Raw genomic sequence first — 19,116 nt, forward strand, 5'->3', positions numbered from 1 at the left:
ACAGGCGTACCACCCCTTGAGTGCCTCCATCCCCACTTCTACCCCCACCCCTTCATCCGCTCAAAATTTGAAGCATCCCACCCCGTGCCCCACAAACTACCTCCGATTCTTGTGACTACCCCTGCTCGACTTCACCCCTACCCGTAGAATAGAACTGGGCTATGACACCCCTACCCCCGATTGCAAGCATATTTTCGATCCACCCCTACACCAAACCACCCCCCTTGCTCCCTGGTTTCTTCGCTCCTTACCTGAGTGAGACTTCGCTAATGGTGCGTCCTCGGCGGCTCGCGTCGTCCTGTCGTAGCCTTCCGCACATGCTCCCGCTCTCTTAGCCCTCTGCTTCCTCCATGCAGTCGTTCTAAGTGCCTTCCCGCTCCTCCTGGCAGAATGCTCCTTGAGGATACCCGGTGAAGCTTTCACGGTCTGCAAAGAGGTCCATTTGAATACCACGGTTACTCTGAAGGCGATCTGGCATACTAGCTTGACGAATCTGATAGAATCTAGCTGTCCAGTTGCAACCCAGTGATATTTGGAAGAATGTCTGAAGGCAAGGGTGATGAAAAGGATAACCCTAGCAGTACCTCGCCGGAAGAAGGAGGCACAGTTTTTGATTTGCATGAGATCGCCATAGAGCAAACATCATTCACTGATGGGGGACCCAAAAACAGCACCAGTAATGACGGCAACAATTTTGAAGGGAACATGAGAAAAGATTCAAAACGCAAAAAAAGCAAATCTTCGAAAATAGGTAGAATACGAAAGAGAAGGAAATTGGAGACTGCTAACATGATTTTAGCGAAAGACACCGAAATATCAGCACATAGGCAACTATGGGCTCAGTGCGATTTGTGTTCCAAATGGCGGAGGCTGAAACAGGACTATTCTTTAGACTCTAACGCAACTTTCGTGTGCTCAGATCTTGAGGGATGGTCGTGCAAAGATCCAGAGGAGAATGCCGATGGCCTCCTGGATGCGGAGGAACATGACGCTAACGACAGTTCGGGTGTGAAGAGGAACGCGAAGAGAGGATATGCAGTGTGTCCTTCATGCAAGTCGATCGTTGAGAGAGGGAAGGGTGGGAGAGAAAAGCTTACTAGGGTGCTGGAAAAACATTTCCATGCATCTCCCCTTTGCCGGCCAATTGACAAAACAACGCCTCGCATTGTTGCAGCTATTGTGCTAGATCTATCAGACCGGTTGCCTTACAGAGCAGTGCTGCGCAAGGATTTGAAGTTGTGGGACAAATTCACAGAAAAGTGCAGAAGCTGCGCTTCCTTCTCAGAAGCTACTCGACAGCTGCTCTGGCTTTACCGACAACTACGATCCGAGGTTTTTGATCCCAGCTGGAATGCAGAAAGAAGACAGAAATTTGTCTCTGACTGCGAAACTTGCGATGATGCGTCCTTTTCCATCAAATTGACACAACAGCTTGAGTTGGAGGCGATAGATTGGAATGCAGTTCACAAGCTTTGGGCTGTTGAACGACCAGGACATGAAGCAGAATCAGTAGAGTCAGCGGCGAAGGAGGTTCCGTCAGACGATGAAACTCTACAAGGTCAGAAGAAACGTAAGAACAGTAGACGAAAGCGGTTTGTTCCCCGCAAGCGGATCCGGGTTAGATCGTCCCAGAAGGGCTCATCGAATGCTTCGGTCGATACTCCTGATGGATCCTCTGGCAATCAGGATGACGAGGAATACCAGACTGAGAACAGTGACAACGAGCAGTTTGAAATCTTTACATCTGAAGGAGTGGGTAAGGGAGAGGAAGACGATGAGCAGGATGATGAAGATTGTGTGGATGTCAAGGAATCACCCAATCACGATGACAGTTTTCACAAACAAGATGAACCAGCAGAAAGCGTGGCTGGTACATTTACCGACTCTGATGATACGCACATTACTGTTGGCACATTAGTTGAAGTGTTGCTAGACGACGATACAAAAGCACTTGCAATAGTCTCCGGAGTGCCGGAACAGTATGATGATGTGCCAGGACTTTACGAGATCGTCTTCTTTGATGATCAGTATCAATTGGCATTGAATGACAGGTTGAGGCTTGCACTCCCCAACGACTATGTGGAAGTGTTGCTTGTATGTGAAGACCACAAAAATCTTCCACGCGGATGGATTCCAATTCCGTTGGCTGATGGTACTTGTTTCGTTGGACCCCAAGGAGAAGTTTGTGTCTCTGTGGAGGAAGTTCTCAAGGTGTTTTATTGTCTCTTTCCTGCGTGTTCTGTTGCCGTGATAGTAACACTTATGTGGCAGCACTCAAGTTCAAGGGATAAGTTTCCACCGGTTGGCGATTGCACGAAAATCATACCAAATGCTGATAACGAAATGAAACCTTCAACATATGAAGTTAAGGATAGGGAAGTGTTGGACACACCAAAGGTTGTCACGGCAGAGAATCTTTCGGACTCAACGTCGGAAACTACGCTTATACCAACGCAGAAACCAGAACCCCCCCAGGTGCATGTGGGTGTCTCAGGCTCAGGTAGCTTGAAGCTGACTGGATCGTTCAATCCTTCTGATTCCTTTGTCAACAGGAACTTTGGATGATAACGTAACTTCCGCTGCAAGATCCAGCAAAGAAAGCAGGGACGACACTGAGAGTTCAGAAAACTCTTCAAACAAATCCACTGCTGCGACGAAAGCACCAGAAGGGACCAAGGATGATAGTCACGAGAAAAATCAAGATGCAACAGGAATAGAAAAAGGTGGTGTGGATAAGTCAGTAATTCAGAAGGAAAATCATAGATTGAATCAATCGCACAATATACATGAAGGGGAATCCATTGGATTGGAGACTCGACAATCTGCCAGTAAGAATCAATCAGAGAGCATGTCAAGGCGGAGCGACAGCAATGTGGTGGAGTCCAACAAGCATGCATCAGATCGGCAGGATTCTTACGAAGGATCTCAACGACCAGCCAAGAACTCATCATTGAATCGCAATATGAAACGACGCTCGAACGATGAGCGAGGGTCTGATCCCATGTTTTGCATTGCAGAACTTGACGACAAAGAGCTCTCTCCGATCAAAAACCCGGCAAGGAATTCGAACGGTTCACAGACCCATAGTAATAACAGCTCAGACAAATCATCTCGCAAGAGTGAGGTACTGCTGAGCTGTTGAATGTTCGTGTTTTGTCGAAAGGTTTCTGTTTTTGCCCAAATGCATCATTATTCACTTAGTTCTTTGTTTGACCGACCTTTTTAACTTGTTATCGGCAGGCTTCTTCGAAGAAAGGAAGGAAGGAGAAGCAAGAGAATTCTAGTCATGAGTCTGGGACTGTGATTCCATGGCCAGCAGTGGGAGAAGAGATAGAGATCCGCTCTGACACTAACGGACGAGCATGGTTGTTGTTGTTTTCTCACCCGTGGTTCGAGACTCATGGATGGCACTGCCAGGTGGGATGCAGAGATCTTGGCGAAGCGAACGAGGGACAACGGCAAAGTAGAAATGCTGGTGAGATTCATCGGGTTCGAAGAGATGGACGAATGGGTTGTGCAGGGCAGCGCAGGTAACATCCTGACTGCTAGCGCGTTGCTTGGTCACATGATACCTGCAGACATGCGGCCGAGATCGAAAGCGTTCTCAAACCAGGAGGAGTGCCAGCTAGAACGCAAAGTTGTGGCCTTGACCTCGTTCGGTCAGTGGTTTGACGGGACGATTGAGGCGATCAAGAGGAAGAGGTAAATCTGCTTGTGCGAGGCGAAGTCAGTGACGTCTCGTGCGTAGGAGCACCAACAAGATGATGTTCCAAGTGCGTTACGATGAGCCTGAGGCTTGTCTTGATAACAATGGTACCTTCTCCTCATCGCCCCCTGAGCTCATGCTGCCCCTCCAGGCAAGCCCGTCCACGTGGAGTGGCGGAGAATGAGCAGCCTGCGGGAGCGAGGTGATGAGGGCAAGTCCCCTGCGACAGACGCTCACAAGAAGCCAGCCGCAGACCCTCCGAGCATGAGCAGCGTCAAGCCTTCCAGAGGCAAGTGATGGTCGGTCAGATGCGGAGCTGGAGGGACTGGTGGGCGGCGGCTGGCATAGCATGTAGCATTTATGTACAGGAGATGAATACTAGCAGTAAGAAGGCAATCGGTCGATCTTGCTTGGTTTGAGCGGTGGCGCTGAGTTCGCGGGCTTTATTAACAGCTCGAGCGATTGTACACGCGACATGGAGCGAAAGGAAGAATAAGGAGAGAGCAGGAGAGGCGGCGGCGGAGCAGGTCAGTCTTACTCTGAGTCAGAGTCAAACTTCATCTTGGTCGCTTTCTGGTTCAGGTCGACATCCTTGAAGTGCGCGCCGAACAGCTTGTGCTCCTTCTTCTTCACGTGCGTACCGAACTTGGTGAGAGCCTCGGGCACTTCCTGTCCGGCCTCCCTCAGGACGTTGCAGAGCTCGCCGGCTCTTGCCTTGTCGAAGCTGCAGACCTGTGAGCGAGAAGTGCAAGGAGACAAGAACAAGTAGAGGAGGGAGGCGGAGGAAGAGCAGCGCAAAGACGGCAGAGGGCAGGGAGGGGACGAGGAGGAACCTGGTAAAGAAGGTGTGGGAGACGCCTTCCTTCCCTGCTCGTCCCGTTCGACCGATGCGATGCACGTAGTCCTCGGTCGTGAGCGGGAACGTGTAGTTGATCACGTACTCGACGTCGGGGATGTCGAGCCCTCGAGCAGCAACGTCCGTGGCAATGAGCAGAGGCACTGTACCGGCCTTGAAGGCCTCGATCGCTGCCGTGCGAGCCTCCTGCCCCCTGTCGCCATGGATGGCCCCGACCTTAAAGCTCGTCTTGGACTCCACGAGGGAGTGGACGCGGTCGCACTCCTTTTTGTACAGGGCGAAGATGATGATGCGGTTCTTGCCGCTGTGGTACTTCTTGAGGACCTCCAGCAGCCGCCTGTCCTTGGCTGCCGGCTCCAACACCTGCCCGACGTCAGAGTGAGCTGAGGGGAGGAGCAAGGGACGAGGAGAGGGGAGAGATGTGGAAGAGTGTAGAAGAGAACGGAGATGAAGGGAGGAGGGGGAGGACAAGGTGATTGAGGAAGACAAGCTGAACGAGTGGGGGAGGAAGAGGGGAAGGAGGGCGGAAGGGGAGAGGGAGAGACGAGGACGAGGAGGGGGAGGCTCTGACCTCGACGATCTGCTTCACCCTGTGATTGGCCGCGAGGTCCTCCGACCCGACCGTCACTCTGGCAGGGTTGGACAGGAACTCAGCTGCGATCTTCTGGATGCTCTGGGGCCAGGTAGCTGAGTACATGACCGTCTGGCGTTTCTTCGCGCAGGCTCCGATGATCTTTCTCACCTCCTTCTCGAACCCAACGTCCACCATCCTGTCTGCCTCGTCCAGCACGAGGAACGTGACCTTTCCCAGCTCGATGACACCCTCGTCCATAAAGTCCAGCAGGCGGCCAGGAGTTGCCACCAGGACCTGCGCAGACATCCAATCAGACCTCGCCAGCTGCGTTGCCTCTGCTGCTGCCTCGCCTGCGCTCCGCCCTTGAGCTGCTTCTTCTGCTCGGGCTTCGGGGCTCCTCCGTAGATGCAGACGGTCTTGATACCCAGCGGCTTCCCCGCAGATTCAAGGACGACAGCACTCTGAGTAAGCGATGAGAGAAGCAAAGGAGGAGAAGGGGGAAGAGGAGGAGGAAGCAGGACGAGGAGAGAAATCAAGAGAAGGCGAGGAGGAAGGACGAGCGGAGGTGTAGAGTACGGGAAGGGATGGTGAAGACCTGCATGGCGAGCTCGCGGGTTGGGGCGAGGACGAGCATAGAAGTGTGGGGGGCTTTGGCTTGGTGGAGGGAGAGGATGTGGGTCAAGCCCGGGAGACCGAAGGCGAGAGTTTTGCCGGAGCCAGTGGCTGCGATGCCGACGAGATCGCGACCAGAAAGACAGACAGGCCAGCACTGAGACTAGATGTGGATGAGAAACGAGCGCGAAGAAAGGGAAGGAGAAGGATGAAAAACAGGAGGAGAATGGGATAAGAGAAAGAGTGATCAGGAGGAGGTAGAGCAGGTAGGAGCCTTACAAGGGGAGAGGAGGAGCGTTACCTGGATAGCAGTGGGCTTGTCGAACTTGGCGCAGCACTCAAGGAGTTCGGGGATGACAGGGAGGTTGTCGAAGGAGAGGATGGGATTGAGATCGCAGTTCTCAACCTTCAGATTGACAGATTCTCGGAAAGAATCGACCTCTTCCTTCCCCATCTTCTTCACTCCCTTCTTCTCCTTATAGAAGTCGAAGCCGCTGGTCTTGCGGGGCTTCTCCTCCTCCTCCTCCTCCTTCTCCTCCTTCTCCTCCTCCTTAGCTTCTTGCTTCTTCTTCTTCTTCTTCTTTCCATCTCCTTCTTCACTTGATTTCTCCTTCTTCGTTTCCTCCTCCTCCTCCTGAATCTCCGGGTCAAATCATCTTCTCTCCTCTCCAACCGCGCTCTCACCTTTTCCTCGCGCTTCCTCTTCTTGTCTTTCTTCTTCTTCTTCTTGTCTTCCATCTCCTCGTCCTGCTGAAATCCGTCAACACTCGCTCATCATCGTCTGCAAGCAGCGCTGTACCTCCTCTTCCTCCTGCTCCTCCTCCTTGCTCTTTCCCTTCTCCTTCCTAGACAAGTTCGTGAGGGCGAAACTCTTGCCAGGAGCGCAAGCTTACTCGTCCTTCTTCTTTGGCTTCTTCTTGCTCTTTTCATCGTCTTCATCAAGCTCCATGTCGTCTGTCTTGCTCTCCTTCGCCTCCTTCTTCTTTTCCTTCTTCTTCTTCTTGCTGCTGCTGCTGTCGTCCTCATCGTCGTTCTTTTCGGACTTGGATTTCTTGCTCTTTGTTTCTTCCTCGACATCTTCATCAGACTTGGAAGAGTCCTCGTCCTTCTTCTTGTCCTTCTTCTTCTTCTTCTTCTTCTCCTTCTCTCCATCCTCTTCCTCCTCCACGGCCTCTGACTCCTTCTTCTTCTTCTCCTTCTTCTCCTTCTTCTCCTTCACCTCATCGTCCTCCTTCTCCTCCTTTTCAGCTGCAGATTGCGGCTGAGCTGTCGGTTTCTTCAGCAGATCTCCAACAACTTCCCACATCTTCTCGGCCAGCTGAGGCTGGCGCTGCAACGCAAGAGAGTTCTTGGCGAAGTTGACAAACGCCTTCTGCTTGGTGGGAACGTTGTCGTAGGCCAGGAGCTTCTTGCACAGCTCGCGGATCTTGGGGTCGATTTCTTGCATCTTCGCCTCGAGCTGAGACTTCCAACTTGTGGCTCCGCTCTTGCTCTTCATCTTCTGTAAGTACTTGATGGCTGCACGCGCTAGGTCAGCAATCGACCGACACGACGGCAAAACTAGCGAGCAAACAGGAGCAGGGAATGATCGAACAGTCAAGAGATGCTATGTGACAACTCGGAAGACAGTCTTTTCCTCCCCTCCACGTCCTTCTCTCACGCAACTAACAAACATACAACAAGTGTCCCCACCACAAACCACAATGAACAAGCAACCGGTCATGCGAGAAGTGACGGTCACTCACTCTTGATCTTGTCGTTGTCGCAGAAGTCAACAGCTCTTGCGATCTCTTCCTCGCTGAACCCTTCCATCTGAATCCCGAGCGTCCTTCCCGCTCCTCCCCACCCTCCTTCGGCTGGCACTCCAGGCATTTTCGCACGTGCGATACCCTCTGGGTCCCTTGCACCAGTGTACGTGGACCTGGTGGGTGTTTGTGCTGATTCATACCGGTATATATATCCTCTTTTGTTGCGTAAATGGACCGGTAGTACCACCACCCCTACCCTCTCTTGTAACAACCAATAAGATGACTGTCGGAGGCCCACTACTACTTGACTTAAAACTTTGAGTAAAGAACTACAAACGTGTGACCGTCAGACAACTTGGCAACGCGTCGAGTGAGTCACTGAAGGTCAGTCGGCCCGGCGGCCCGCCCCGCAGTGGCCGCGGTCACCGTAGCCTCCGAGCCCGGAGCAACGGGGGCGTGAACTTTATTCCGAAAGTTAAGTTAAAGAGTCAGTCAAACGTCGGCGCGGCCCGCGGCGACCGTACTCGAGTCAGTATCAGGGCCACCCCGGCGGCACCCGCCCCGCCGGGCCACCCGCCGCCGGGGGGCAGCGGCCGCACTGGGCGCGCCGTGTGACGGTGCCCGGGCCGCCTGGGCGGCCGGGCCGGGCCCGGTGATCGGACCTGGGCCCGGCCAGTGAGTCCGCAGGCCCAGTGAGTCCCAGAGTGAGTCCGTCCGACCGGTCCGTGAAGCGGGGATGAGGGTTGCCATCGTGTTGGGGCTCATCTCGTCGGAATGAGGATGGCGATGGCGATGGCGATGGCGATGGCGATGGCGCTGCTGCGAGGATGCGAAGAAGCTGATGGCGAAGGCACGAGCGCCATGCTTCTTCCTGGACGTCCTGGCTTGTGGAGCTCGATGGAGGGAAGTCCTGCATGCTGTCTGCAGAGACTTCGAGGAGGATACAACCCCGGGGGGCTAGTGCAGGAGCAGACGTTCAAGCTGAGTAGGATGAAGCAGAAGCTGGAGAAATTGGTGGCAGCACAACGTTGGGACGATGCATACACCCTTGCTGAGGCCTTGAAGGAGCAGAATGAGAAACTAGCTCGATGTTTGGGTGAGGACAGTTCGCAGGTATCATCCCATCAGATTTTTGAGAAGGATCGTGAAGTCGAGAGCCAACCGTTCATCTTGTCGCGTGCAATAGAAGAAAGAGAAAATGCTGTAGCAAAGGAGGTCGCAGCACTGAACCGGAGAATTTTCTCGAAATCAGAGCGACTACTCATGAATCCAAGGAACACCATGCAGGTGACCTACCAACGATTGCAGGCCGCTGCTGGCATGCCGGATGATGACGTGAGGATAGACCCATCGATCGAGCAGGTCTTGAACTATATTTTCCTCCAGTGCACTGATGGACAGGTTGAGTTCAGGATGGAATTCAGCAAAGGCTCGACACACCTTACATCTTTGCCTACTCCAAGGAGACCAATGGCGAGAAGGAATACTTTTACATCGTGTTGAAGACCTGTCATATCCCATTGAGGAATGGAAAGATGGCAAGACTGATTCGCCTCAAGAATGACACGTTTGTCCTTGTGAAGTCGGAAGAAGATCTGTTCTACCTTGCGTCAGCAAAGAACGTAACTCCTCGTGCGTTTCCCTCCTTCCTGTTATCGGGCTGCTGTTGATTCATGCTCCCCTCGCAGAGCTTCCTTATCACATAGGAAAAGAGAAACCGACCAACCCCTTCAAGAAGATCGAACGGTCCTGCCCTCCTTTCTCCTCCTCCTGCAAGTCACGAGCCTGGAAAACAGGCACATTCAGCGCGACTGGCTGATGCAACAGGCGGAGGACATGTGTTGGGATGGCGAGGCAAGAGACTTGAACGAGGCCCTTCACTTGCTCAAACGTCGGGTGAGCTCAAGAAGACAATGGTACAGGTACTCGATACTCCTCACTCAGTTGGATCTCTGACGGGGAAGGATACTCGAGCAGCATCCGCAGGCCATGTCTGCCTCTGTCGCGTCTACTCTTCGTTGAGAAGATGAAGACAGCGGAGAGAGATGGGGTGAGCAGGATACATTGGATGACTATGAGTCTTGCTCTTACAATGTATCCTTCTGCAGGACTTGGATTTTCTTCTGAGCAAGGCGTGTCTGGAGGGAAACGCGACCTTGGCAGAGAAAATCCTGCAATCTGGGGCCCAAGTGAATGCGCAAATTCCTGAAAATCTCAACATGACGGCGTTGCATTGCGCGGTAAGACATGAGCTCACGTGCTCGTTCTGCACAGGCAGAGACACCAAGTGCTGACGATCTCACGTCAGGCGCAAGCCGGATGGTTGAACCTTGTGAACCTGCTTCTGAAACACGGCGCTGACGTGAACGCGACGAACTTGCACGGTCAGACAGCTCTGCACAGATGCGCTGAGAAAGGTGGGAACTACGTGGTGGATATACCGATCGCCTTCACAGCCAACCTTCCCAAAGTGAGTGACATGAACGCTTCGGACATCTCTTTTACCTTCGTCCCCCGCGTGGGAGGAGACTGGAGGGACCAGGGGTCCTTAGCAGTCGCTCGTCGCCTTGTTGCGAGGGGTATCGACCTTTGGGCGAGGGACAGTCTGGGAAAGACGGCAGAGATGATGGCGGACGACAGCGGACGATTTCAGACGAGGGACTACCTGCGGAGACAGATGAGAGCTGATGAGAACGGGACGCTCCCGGGTGACAGGGCGGGGTTTGCTCCTGAAGACATGACGTGGGAGAGGATGATGGGGGACGAGGAGGCAGTGCGAAAGTGGCGTGAGGGGGCGGAGGCGAGGATGAAGAGGAAGCAGGAGGAGGCACTTGCGAAGCGCGAGGCTCTCGAGTTGGCGATGGAATCCGGCGATTTCTCCAGATACCCCACAACGAAGCTGCATCAGCAAGAATCGCAGGACTTCATTAAGGAAGTAATCGAGACCTACGAAGAGCTGGAGGCTAAAAACCTGACGCACTACCTCTTTGAAGACGTTCGGGGGTGGTTTGGAGTAGAGGTGGAAGAGGCCCTGGACAAGTACAGGTCCTCCGAGGAGGTTCAGGACGAGAATGACATCGTTGCTCTCATCAAGGACGCTGAGCGCACCCTGGCTAAACAGCAGCAGGCTTCCCGCCATGATCGCCGCCCCTGAGAAGGAGAACCTTGAACGAAGACTGCGGCATTGCTGGGCCACCTGCCGCGCCGGCATCATGTCACTGACTGATAACCTCGGACTCCAGACGATCAGACGGTCATCAGACCGCTTGCTGGGGCCGCTGCCGGGAGCGCTGAGCAGAAGCTATCATCTAAACGGCAACTGCCGGTTCCTTCCGAAGTTCAGCTTGGAACCTCCTGGCCCGCAACTCCGAAAGAACTCGTCCAATCCTGCTAGCGGCGCCATGGCAGCTCGCTACCCGTTTGACCACTTTCTTTCTTTTACACTAATAGTAAAATCCACGACAAGAATATTACAAATGACCTTTTTTTAAGGAGGGCATAAATTCTGAATTGTATGGGTGTACCATAATAAAATGAATAAATCTATACCAATATATATACTTACAGTAGAAAACGTGGAAGATATCAGTACAGTCGGAATCTAGACATTTGTACCAGGACACTTCGGCCCGGTGAACATATTTTGGGTTTTTAGTAGAAGTAGCAGTTTTAGATTTTACAACGGGGAATTTTAAAAGACTCAGCTCAAGTTTATTTATGCGGCGGTCCAAGGAGGAGGCGAGGGCGACGAGAGTCTTGAGCAAGAGGACAGAGAGAAAGTGATCAGAAGAGGAGAGCGTCAGTTGGAGAGAGAGAGAGCGCTAGGGAGAGCAGAAGAGGCACTGCGAGAGTGAAGAGCGCGGGATACCTAGCGATCGTGGGCGTGCAAAATTTGTAGCAGTTTATGTACCAGAGGCGTGGAGGACGAAGAGATCCACAAGGTTGAACAGAATTGAAGGGGAAGAAGGAAGAAACCATGGAGAGCAAGATGAGTGAAGAGGAGGAGAAAGTTGCGAGGAAGCCGTACTCGATCAAGGATTTTGATGAAGGAGGAAAGCCGTGCCAGGGGATGTTGTGGGACTCCTTGTACAGTTCACGCAGAGGTGACGAAGACAAGTTTCAGCAAGATGGGGAGACTTCATGCCGAGCAGATATGGACGTGGAGATTGCTGGCATGCACACACACATGGCCAAGGTGGTAGTTGCGCATAAGGCCACAGCCCCGAATCAAATTTCTCTTGATGTTGGCGAACTTGTGGAGGTGCAAACGGGGAATGGGGCATGGTCTCTCGGGTGCGTGCTCAAAGAAGACAAGAAAGTGAAGAGAGACGGATGGTTCCCCACCTTCTGCATCGCGTCACTCACTGAGAACTTGATGCGCGGGTCGCAAGGGACGCCCCTCGTCTCGGAGCAGGATCTGATATCGGCGTCGTTCACCCACTCTCAATTTCCCATGGTTTCTCCGCTGAATAGAGGCAGCGAAGGTATACTTGTGTTCTCCTTTTCCTCCCGGTCTCCTCACGAGGAACTGCAGCGTCATACTCAACACCCAAGCGAAGTGAATCCGACGATGAAAGCTTTTCCGAAGATGATTCCGCTGACGAGGACGAGGCCGTCGAGAATGTAAAGTTCAGCTATCGCTCTGCTCCCAGAGTGAATGCCTTGCAGGATTATCGTGATGACAATAAAGAGATCGCGAGGCATGTTGAAGAAACGAGGTGAGCTCTGCTGGTAGCCTTGTATGCCTGAGCGATTTCCCGTTTCAGGTCAAAGGTTTTCGAGGATTATCCGCGCGTCGAAGAGTCGGCCTCCTTCAATGCCTCCCTTCTTGGCTCCAGTAACTCCAGCACCTCACACAAGAGCCAGAACCCTCATCCGGACAACTTTCCGAGCGAAGCTGCCCAGAAGTTCGCGGCCTTTGTCCCCGAGGAGGCGGCCTCCCTGCCCTCGAGGAGAAATTTTGATTTGGACGATCAACTGGACAAGGACTTAGAAGAGCTGATCAACCTGACAAATAGACGAGATTCAGATCTCCTTCCCCGAACACCAATCAAACAGTCCCCCCAGACCGCAACCGGAGCAGCTTCCTCCCTGCTGAAGTCTTCCAGCTTGACAGAGGCTCTCGCCAGTATTCAGTTGGAGCCGTGGTGAGTGTTTCACTGTTGACATGTTTGTCGAGATTGTTCTGTCATGATGTTGAGCATGAAGGCTGACATGCAGTCCAGGTCGGTGAAGGGACAAAGGAATGGCGGAGGAAACGAGTCTGTGTCCAAGGACGAACTGCTCGGCCCCCTCCTTGGCAGTCAGGAATCAGCAAAGGAGACGAAACCTGAGAGCTCAGTCGACGCCCAGAAGATCTCGAAGACGCGGCACATGTCCATCTCCTACTCTGAACCGATCAAGAAGCGGAACAATGCTGTCGTTGACTCTCCTGTGCCGGTCTCGTCACTTGGCAGGATCCATCTTGGCCAGGAGGAGCTCTTCCCCAATGCAAGCTTTTCGGGCAACCACGGAGTGCGGCGTCACTCAGCGATAGATGTAGCCAACAAGACAAACTGGTCGAAGGGAAGCTTTCAAGACCCGAAAGGCCTGGTGGTCAAACATCTCGGCGAGACTGAGTTGTACCCTGGCTTCATGATGTAGAAGTTCTTTCTCTGCTCTTACATAATTCATAAAAAGTAAATAAGGAATCATGAACAAGCTTCTCCATTCAAGATTCTTCTTATACAAGTTACTCACTACTGGGTAAGAACATTCCAAAAGAATACAAAGTGCTCAGGAGAAAGCGCAAGAAAACGTCCTCTTCGCTCCCCGGCTGTCGTGCAAACTTCACATGGCATTCTACCAAAGTGTCTTGTTGGTCATGCCCTTCTTCCTCCAGTCCAGAAGGTCATCCTCCTCGTCCTGCTCATGGCTCAGTGGCTGAGAGGAGTCTCTACTCGCACCTCTTCGTCCTCGTCCTCCAGACTCTGCAACGTCGAATCCAGCTTCATCCTCTTGGACACTGCAGATACAAGTTGACCCGTACGTCCTTGCACCGGTCGGACTTACCGTCTCCTTGCGATTCGATCGTGCGACGCTGCTTTAGAAGCTCTCGGGCCTTCCTGCGACCAGCTACTTCAGACGAGAATGAACTTGTCCAGCACGAGTCGTTGAAGGGCCCAGACGTACTTGAGCTCATCTATTCTCGTCGCCATTTCCTCCTGCTCCTCCTTGTCTTCCTTGTCGCGCTCCTCCACAAGCTGCTTGACCTGCACACCCACTGGCTCACCTACTTGCCTCGTGGCTGTCAAGGCGTCACCTGCTCGTCCTCTGCCTGATCCAGCGCCTCAAGATCGCCCTCAATCTCGTCCTGTTGCTTGGACTTCACCCTCTTCCCCTCATGGGCTGCAACTCAACCTGGAAGGCCGCGAACTCTTCGTCCAGGTTCACCGGCTTTGGGGGAGGCTTGTTGTGAGCTATGGCCTTGAAACAGGATCAGCGATCAGGAGGCCTGCCATGGCAGGAGTACGTCTTGAGACGCGTCATCGAAGAACCCCACGGGGAGGGAAGCTGCTTCATTCTCCTGCTCTCCGCAGTCAGTGAGGAGGAATCAGGGTTTTAGAGCTTCCGCCATTGCCAGACCTTGGTTTCCTCCTCTACGTTCTCTTCCTCGCCCCCGCTCTCTTCATCTGAGTCGCCGTACGCAAGCTGAAGGCCGACACCTGACACGACAGTCTTGCTGGGCTCCTCTGCCTGCTTCGCTTCCACCGGAGCCTCCACTTGTTTCTTGTCGCTGTCAGAGGGGACGGTGAGCGACATTGACGACTGGCGAGGGTCAGCACCTCGCCTTCTTGACCTCTTCCTCCTTCTTTTTCTCTGTAGCTGGTGCAAGCGATGCTGGGGCACTGGTTGGCTTGACCTTCCCGCTCGGTTCGGAGCTGAAAACACAGTCATCTTGGCAAGGGAGCAGGAGGAAGGAGGACCTTCTGGGGGGGTTCGAGGCAGACATGGAAGCTTTCAATGCTTTGATCTGTGTGGAATGAGACAAGAAAGTTGGAGATGTCCGGTAGAATCTCTACCTGAGCGATCTTCTGCGACTGTTTGCTCTTGGCCTCTGCCATGCGAGCCTTCATAGCTGCTTTTACGTCCATCTTCAACACAGCCAATGTCAGTGACGAACAGGTTGCGGCTCATTTCTTATTTAGGACAAACTCGAATATTTGGTAGCAATTTCGTTCCCTCCTACAGTCATAATCCTTCGACTGGCATTCCTTCTCATTTCCCATCACCTCCTTACTCTTCTGATCTGTTCTTTTTGCTTCCCTTCGCTGCTGTTCTCCTCCCTTCTCCCCTTCTCTTTGCTCCCATGTTCTCTGTACTCTCTCCACTTGTCTTCTACCCTCGTCATCTATCCTTACCACATCTTTCTCCTCATCTCTCCTCCTCCTCCTCACCCAATCTTCGCTATTTCCCTCCTTCAAGGGCCCTCTCCGGCTTCCCTCCATTTTTCTCGATTTTCTTGGCCACAGCCCCCCTCAGACCCAATCAACTTACCACCCCTCCAAATGACTCTTGTATCACCCCACCTCCGGTGGAATCCAACTCATGCGGATAGTACCCCTGCCTTTTTCTGGTTCAACCCGCAGTCAAAGTACCCCTCCTGTCCGACGGCAACCCTCATCCCCTCACTTACACTTACAGTCGTTCAACGGAAAGTGGCAAGACCCCAAGACTGATGGCGACTTATGACGAAGACTTCGAGGAGGAGGCGGAGGAGGAGGAGGAGGAGGAGGAGGAGGAGGGGAGAGGAGAAGCGAAGGGAGAGCTTGGGAGGGACATGATAACGGGAGACGAACAGCTCAAGAAGAAAGCACGCGAACCTCACGACGCTCCCCGGAACCGCGCCCTGAGAGATTCGTCAGAGTTGGTTGTCAAAAGCACAGTGGCGGGGAGAGGAGGGAAGAGGAGAAGTTACCACGAGGCAGACAGCAGCATGGATGTCAGTCTCAAGCATGACCTCTCTGTCAGCTCTGTGGAAGAGGAGAGGACACGCAACGATGCCGCCGACTTGCTCAAAGAGCCATACTGGTCACAGGGGCTGAAACAGCGCAAAGACAGCGCCATGCTGATTCAGCGAGTCTTCAGAGGACACGTGTCGAGAAGGGTGTGGGGGGAAGTGAGGGAGACGATCAGGAGGGACAGGCGAGTGTATGAGGAGCAGCAGCAAGGGAGACCATGGTTGCTCTACTTCCCAGCTACCAGCAAGAGAGATCGAGAGTGGGCAAGAGGAGCGAGACGAAATCACTTGATAGTTCCGATCGGAACTGTCGACCCTGTCAAACATTTCAAGTCTGTCAGCGATATCAAGGTTGTCGCTTCCCGCCCCCCCTTCCTCCTCCTCCTCCTCCTCCTCCTCCCCTCCCTTCCCACGTTCTCCTGTTGATTTATCCATCTCCTTCTCGTTCACATTTGCTCTGCTCTGCTCTGCTCTGCTCTGCTCTGCTCTCATCTCATCTTCACCATCAGGAATGGTGGCTTCACGTTCCCATCAAGAGGAGGAGCTTGTTCGACATCTCCCGCGTGTCGCTGCTTCCTCGCTACGACGAGAAGCCAATGGATCTTATCAACGACTCTAACATCGGACCTGGCACCTACTCCCCTGCTGCTGAGCTGGTGAACAGCCCCACCATCTGCTGCTGCTGCTGCTCCTCCTCCTCCTCCTCCTCTCCTCCTCTGTTGCTGCTGCTCCACTACCACCATCGCCTCCTCTCCTCCTCCTCCTCCTCCTCCTCCTCCTCCTGTTGCTGGGGCTCCTGCTTCACTACCTCCATGGTCTATGCCTCCTGTTCCTCCTCTGACAGCTCTCCTGCCAGATCACCCCGCGGGTCAAGGGTGGAGTTTTCTTCAAGGCCAATCGCTTCGATGGAGGGTCTCTGCCGGACTTGCCAAGGAAGCAGCTCCAATTCTCGCGCAGAGAGGAGGAGGGAGGGAGTGCAAAGAAAGAGCTTCTACCTGCTGCAGCTGCAGCAGCTGCAGCAGCTACTGAACTCAGTTCGTCTCCGGTGATGATGATGATGATGATGATGATGATGATGATGATGATGATGATGATGATGATGATGATGATGATGATGATGATGATGATGATGGAGATGGAGATGATGATGGAGATGATGATGGAGAGAGGACGAGAGGAAAGAGCAGAGAACTCTTGTCTGATATTTTGTTCTGTTAGGTGGCAAGGAGGCATATGGAGAGGTCAGAGCAGCGGAAGAGGATAGAGGAGAGCAGAAGTTTGATCAGAGAAGAGGAGGAGAAGCAGATCGAGACAGAGAGGAAGAGAATCAAAGACATGAGGAGGACCAACGATGAGATGCTCCACAGGATGAGAGAGGTCGAGCCTGATCCCTGCCTGCCTGCCTGCCTGCCTCCCTCCCTCCCTGCCTCCCTCCCTGCCTCCCTCCCTGCCTCCCTCCTTCCCTGCCTCCCTCCCTCCCTCCCTCGCTGCCTGCCTCCCTCTCTCACTCCCTCCCTCCCTCGCCTTCCACCACCACTTTCTCCTCCTGCTTCTCGTGACCCTCCAGCAGGACCTCAAGGACGTCAAGCATCCTCTCTACGGCTACGGCGATCGCTTCCTCATGTCGTTCGCTTCCCCCCGCATCGCAGTACATGGGGACCGAGGATGGAGGGGAGACAAGGGGATGTTCACCGTACAGAAGAGGAAGCACCACCCGTCCTCCCAGCCTGCAAAGAGACCCCACGGCAGCATCACTGACCGCTCTGGCATGTCCGACGGTTTCAAATTTCTGCTCTCAGTGCTCGAGGTCTGCCTGCTCCTGCTCCTGCTCCTCCTCCTGCTCCTGCTCCTCCTGCTCCTCCTGCTCCTCCTCCTCCTCTTACGTCTGCTCTTGTGCCTCGTTCCTCTTCCCCCATCACCTAACTTCCTCCTATCCGATCACCCTCAATCTCCGCCCCTCCTCCTTCCCTTCCTTTCCCTTCTTTCTCTGCTGACCCTCGTCGCAGGAGACGAAGGAGGCGAGGCTTCATCCCAAGCTCCCGCGAGTGTCAGAGGCTTCAAGGGCCCTGGCGCAGAAGTACAAAGGATACGCAGAAAGAGCCGGGGAGGGGAAGGAGGGGAGGGAGGAAGGGATGGACTGGAGAGAGCAGGAGAAGCTGAAGATGATTCGGGGGGCGGAGGAAGAGGTTAAGGTAACGAGAGAGGTTCCTGCTCAACATGGAGCTGAGAGCGACAAGGAGATGGAGGAGGGAGGACGGGGGACTCGCCCAGAGCTTGCGAGGAGTAAGGAGGGGGATGAGAAGAAGAGGAAGGAGGAGGAGGAGGTGGAGGTGGAGGAGGAGGGCAAAAAGGGAGCAGAACAGCTCAAGCCCAGGAAGCCGGAGGCAGCAAAACCATCCAAGACTTCCTTCAACTTCCGCAATACGAGGATGATGCAGCGAGCGCTGGTGGAGGTGGACAGCAGCGAGGAGGAGGAAGAGGAGGTGGAGGAGGGAGGAGGGAAGGAAGCGAACAAGCTGGGTGACTGTTCCAGCATCGGGTCGAGCTCGAGCGATGAGAAGCAAGTCAACGGAGCTCGCGGCTTTCCCTCTCAACGTTTCTCGTCGTCCAACCCCTTCAAGTTCAAGCTCGGTGGGAAATGAAAGTTGCTTGCCTAAGCGCGATTTGTAAAGTAGCTATATGAACAAGTTCCTGGTGGTGGTGGTGGTGGTGGTGGTGGTGGTGGTGGTGGTGGTGGTGGTGGTGGTGGTGGTGGTGGTCATCTCGTGATAGTCGCCGTCACCATCCTCCATCGGCCACGACCTTTGAGGAGTTTGAGGACAACGACGGTGTTGGGAGGACCTTTGCACCTGAATTGAGATGAGGAGAGAGGAGAGCAGAGGAGAGCAGAGGAGAGGAGCGGTGGGGACAGCAGAGGAGAGGAGAGGAGAGGAGGGGAGGGGAGAGCAGAGCAGAGCAGAGCAGAGCAGGGGAGGGGAGAGGAGAGGAGAGGAGAGGAGCGGTGGGGACAGCAAAGAATCTAGCAAGGAGTGCATACATCTCAACGATGGTTGGGAGAGGAACCAGCGATCGTCCAGTCCTCCCCGGCAGGATCTGCTTCCCGTCTACTTCCAGCAGCACGTCACCGACCTCCACGTCCCGCGACAGATACGCAGGAGTGCCGGGGAGGATGCGGCTAATGAGGATGCAGCCGCTCTTGGCGTCTGCCACAACCTGAGCATCGCCCCCCTCCCCCCCCCTCCTTCCCCCTTTCCTCGTCCTCGTCCTCGTCCTCGTCCTCGTCCTCGTCCTCCATCCCCTCCTCTACAAAGTTCTCTTACCTTCTTGCAACTCTAACCCGAGGCTCCTAGTCCCTTCCCGTTCCCTCCTTGTCTTTGCTCCTCCTTGTGCCTTGACCGCTGAGCTCGGCACAACTTCGCTTCCCTTTCCTGCTGCATGCAGAGGCGATCGGAGCAGAGGCTGAGGGGAGGAAGGGGAGGAGGGGAAAACACGTCCTCTGAACTGCACAGATCAAGACGTCTTTGAATAGCACGCAACGATAGAAGATTTGTCAAATTGATTGCGGATGAGCTGTCACATGTAATGAGAGCATGGTCGAAGAGGGAAGGAGGTGGATCAGAG

The 19,116-nt window shown here is 53.9% G+C and overlaps 6 protein-coding genes across 6 annotated transcripts; 4 read left to right on the plus strand and 2 right to left on the minus strand.

The window, feature by feature from the left end:
* Positions 1-705: 705 nt before the first annotated feature.
* GUITHDRAFT_115781 (hypothetical protein) lies at positions 706-4,003 on the plus strand (the record flags this gene model as incomplete). Its single annotated transcript, XM_005824941.1, has 9 exons — positions 706-751; positions 800-2,211; positions 2,272-2,500; positions 2,553-3,124; positions 3,241-3,365; positions 3,418-3,530; positions 3,579-3,702; positions 3,749-3,813; positions 3,858-4,003. 9 exons carry the CDS (start codon positions 706-708, stop codon positions 4,001-4,003), a joined length of 2,832 nt encoding a protein of 943 aa, XP_005824998.1.
* A 237-nt stretch (positions 4,004-4,240) lies between these two features.
* On the minus strand, positions 4,241-7,560 carry GUITHDRAFT_115782 (hypothetical protein; the record flags this gene model as incomplete). The annotated part of the gene is made up of 9 exons (XM_005824942.1): positions 4,241-4,430; positions 4,540-4,925; positions 5,134-5,430; positions 5,732-5,911; positions 6,050-6,382; positions 6,433-6,495; positions 6,548-6,593; positions 6,642-7,266; positions 7,494-7,560. 9 exons carry the CDS (start codon positions 7,558-7,560, stop codon positions 4,241-4,243), a joined length of 2,187 nt encoding a protein of 728 aa, XP_005824999.1.
* A 710-nt stretch (positions 7,561-8,270) lies between these two features.
* On the plus strand, positions 8,271-10,650 carry GUITHDRAFT_115783 (hypothetical protein; the record flags this gene model as incomplete). The annotated part of the gene is made up of 7 exons (XM_005824943.1): positions 8,271-8,858; positions 8,909-9,128; positions 9,185-9,242; positions 9,293-9,412; positions 9,483-9,546; positions 9,605-9,736; positions 9,805-10,650. 7 exons carry the CDS (start codon positions 8,271-8,273, stop codon positions 10,648-10,650), a joined length of 2,028 nt encoding a protein of 675 aa, XP_005825000.1.
* An 822-nt stretch (positions 10,651-11,472) lies between these two features.
* Positions 11,473-13,139, plus strand: GUITHDRAFT_115784 (hypothetical protein; the record flags this gene model as incomplete). The annotated part of the gene is made up of 4 exons (XM_005824944.1): positions 11,473-11,980; positions 12,031-12,214; positions 12,263-12,643; positions 12,722-13,139. 4 exons carry the CDS (start codon positions 11,473-11,475, stop codon positions 13,137-13,139), a joined length of 1,491 nt encoding a protein of 496 aa, XP_005825001.1.
* A 198-nt stretch (positions 13,140-13,337) lies between these two features.
* GUITHDRAFT_115785 (hypothetical protein) lies at positions 13,338-14,629 on the minus strand (the record flags this gene model as incomplete). Its single annotated transcript, XM_005824945.1, has 11 exons — positions 13,338-13,400; positions 13,442-13,500; positions 13,548-13,600; positions 13,668-13,747; positions 13,798-13,848; positions 13,896-13,961; positions 14,008-14,061; positions 14,121-14,271; positions 14,321-14,416; positions 14,462-14,508; positions 14,558-14,629. 11 exons carry the CDS (start codon positions 14,627-14,629, stop codon positions 13,338-13,340), a joined length of 792 nt encoding a protein of 263 aa, XP_005825002.1.
* Positions 14,630-15,213: 584 nt separating this feature from the next.
* GUITHDRAFT_144518 (hypothetical protein) lies at positions 15,214-18,353 on the plus strand (the record flags this gene model as incomplete). The annotated part of the gene is made up of 7 exons (XM_005824946.1): positions 15,214-15,846; positions 16,005-16,151; positions 16,352-16,540; positions 16,714-16,872; positions 17,066-17,302; positions 17,502-18,059; positions 18,171-18,353. The coding sequence occupies 7 exons, from the start codon at positions 15,214-15,216 to the stop codon at positions 18,351-18,353; spliced, it is 2,106 nt and encodes a 701-aa protein (XP_005825003.1).
* Between the last annotated feature and the right edge of the window lie 763 nt (positions 18,354-19,116).

This window comes from Guillardia theta (genome assembly GCF_000315625.1).
Source record: "Guillardia theta CCMP2712 unplaced genomic scaffold GUITHscaffold_88, whole genome shotgun sequence".
Taxonomy (NCBI): domain Eukaryota; class Cryptophyceae; order Pyrenomonadales; family Geminigeraceae; genus Guillardia; species Guillardia theta.